Source organism: Perkinsus marinus (genome assembly GCF_000006405.1).
Source record: "Perkinsus marinus ATCC 50983 genomic scaffold scf_1104296970886, whole genome shotgun sequence".
Classification (NCBI taxonomy): Eukaryota; Perkinsozoa; order Perkinsida; family Perkinsidae; genus Perkinsus; species Perkinsus marinus.
In genome coordinates this window covers 1-2,044 of record NW_003202274.1, presented here as the reverse complement: position 1 = coordinate 2,044, position 2,044 = coordinate 1, and the positions used below count along the sequence as shown (strand labels likewise).

At 46.5% G+C, this 2,044-nt stretch overlaps 1 protein-coding gene across 1 annotated transcript; it reads right to left on the bottom strand.

The window, feature by feature from the left end:
- Nucleotides 1-192: 192 nt before the first annotated feature.
- Nucleotides 193-1,949, bottom strand: Pmar_PMAR004980 (PP2C, putative; the record flags this gene model as incomplete). Its single annotated transcript, XM_002767187.1, has 9 exons — nt 193-367; nt 413-504; nt 546-639; nt 680-725; nt 1,103-1,195; nt 1,346-1,474; nt 1,590-1,679; nt 1,722-1,794; nt 1,838-1,949. Coding segments are annotated over 9 exons (904 nt in total), but the record flags the coding sequence as incomplete, so codon positions are not given.
- Nucleotides 1,950-2,044: the final 95 nt, after the last annotated feature.

Here is a 2,044-nt window from a genome sequence, read left to right as displayed (position 1 = left end):
TGGTTTTCGTTCAAACATGATAGTAACCCAACGAATACGCCAGGCACATTCAATAGTAATAGTCGAGTTCAATCGACGCAGCATTGCTGTAGGGAAAATAATAGATCACGAATATTTACTTTACATCTCAACGACGACCTCATCTGAAAAGAGACAGGCAATAACAAACTACAAGTAGAGACGGATGCTCACCATAAAGATTCCCGAGAGCTCTTCTTTCCTCGCAAACTCTCATCGTCATCACCCAACCACGCGACAACGACTGTGATATCATCCACGACATTCCCTTCCTCTTGAATCCATCGTTTCCAAGCCTCTTGGGCAAGTGCCTCAGCCGCAGTCTGAACTTCTCCAGGGGTGTAACGATCTACCACTGCACGCATGCACACGACAGAGGCTAGAAGCAACTCACTGATTAATTCTACCGCCATTTGACTGGTGATGAATTCCCACACACCATCGCTACACAGGACCACGAATCGATCTCGAGCTCGATCGATTTTCCTAATGAACCGTCAAGGAAACACGATGATAACAGACGCTACCTGATTCTGATCTCGGGTTCGTATGTAATTCCAGCACTAGCTCCAACAGAGTCACCAAGGGAACGCGACATCGCAAGGCCCGGGTAGAGTTTGCCTGCAGACAACTGCGATGAAAATGCTTGCTGGCTGCCTACCTTTGAGGAATACTCGATACGGTATGTCACCCTCTAATTTCCGAACCTGAATCGATGTACTTCAGAAAAACCACGACATTCGTTATTCGCGAATCGAACAAGAACGCCCAAATGAATAAAGTATTTTGCTAAAACTACCCCCTCTGCGGACAACATTCCTTAATCGCCAACTTGATAGACTAAAAACTGATCTCTCGAGGGTTAATGTGCGTCGATGCGAATTTAACTAAGCTGCGTTGTCGGTGTTGGACTTCGAACTTGAACACATACGAGAACACCCATGATCAGGCGAGCAAACGGTTGACCGCGAATGTCGGGCAAGGAGAGCTCGGGTGATTTCCTAATGACTCGGACACCACCGGCTCGGATTTCTCATTCACCAGAAACATTTGTGGAGTGTCAAAAATCGATGTTTGTTCTTACCTGCCCCCCTCGGGAGGAAATTCTGCTTTTTTCATCCGGCCGCTCGGGCTTGTGGTCTCTCGAAAGATCTTCAGCGATGATTTCGCCGTCCGCCTGAAAGGATGACTCAGACAAAAGTCGCACAGACGGATTAGAAACACATTGCTAGGAAAAGAGAAGTGCTAATAGACTTTTTTGTTGACCAAGAACAACAATACGTGGTTAACCGATTCGAGAACAAGTACAAGCAGATTTTCGCCTTACATTAGTAGTGCCGATAACTGCTCGAGAGTCACCAACCCAAGCACAGTATATGGTCTCATCTCGGGTCATGACCACCGTCGCTGTAGTGCCAGAGAGTGAACAGTCGAACTTCCCCCGTGAGCTTGCTTGCTCACACAACACTGAGAATAATCGTAGCAGATGCAGTCCGAACAATGCAGTTCAGGAAATTTACAATGACATATTTTCTAGTATATATCTAGTCGGGAATGATCGATAATTATACTAGTGATAAGAACTTACAGTGAGTGTCTTTAAAGGCTCTAGTGAAAGCCGCGGTAGGTTCAGTGTAGAATTCCTCATCCTTGATGAGCAACTGCATATAGAGTTGTTACCACAAATCGTACAAATCATTTACTCCTGGTAATGCATCATGGCAGAAACTGGAAACATCGTGACCGTAGGGACCGTGGCCGTCGAATACGCCAAACCTGGTCGAATAGGAGGATCGATGATATGCGCGAGGAGTGGTACATCCCGAGTTCGTCAATGCCGATGACGAAGAAGTCGTCTTGGTTCGGGCTTTCTGGTTTTAATCCCTTCTTGCACGCATACCCAACACGATAGTCGGTGATATCAGAACCTCCTAAGGCTTCGGTCCTCTTGTTCTGAGAGGCAGGGGGAAACCTCAGCGACCGTGCGTAAATTCAATGAATATGATTTCCGGATGTTTATAACGCT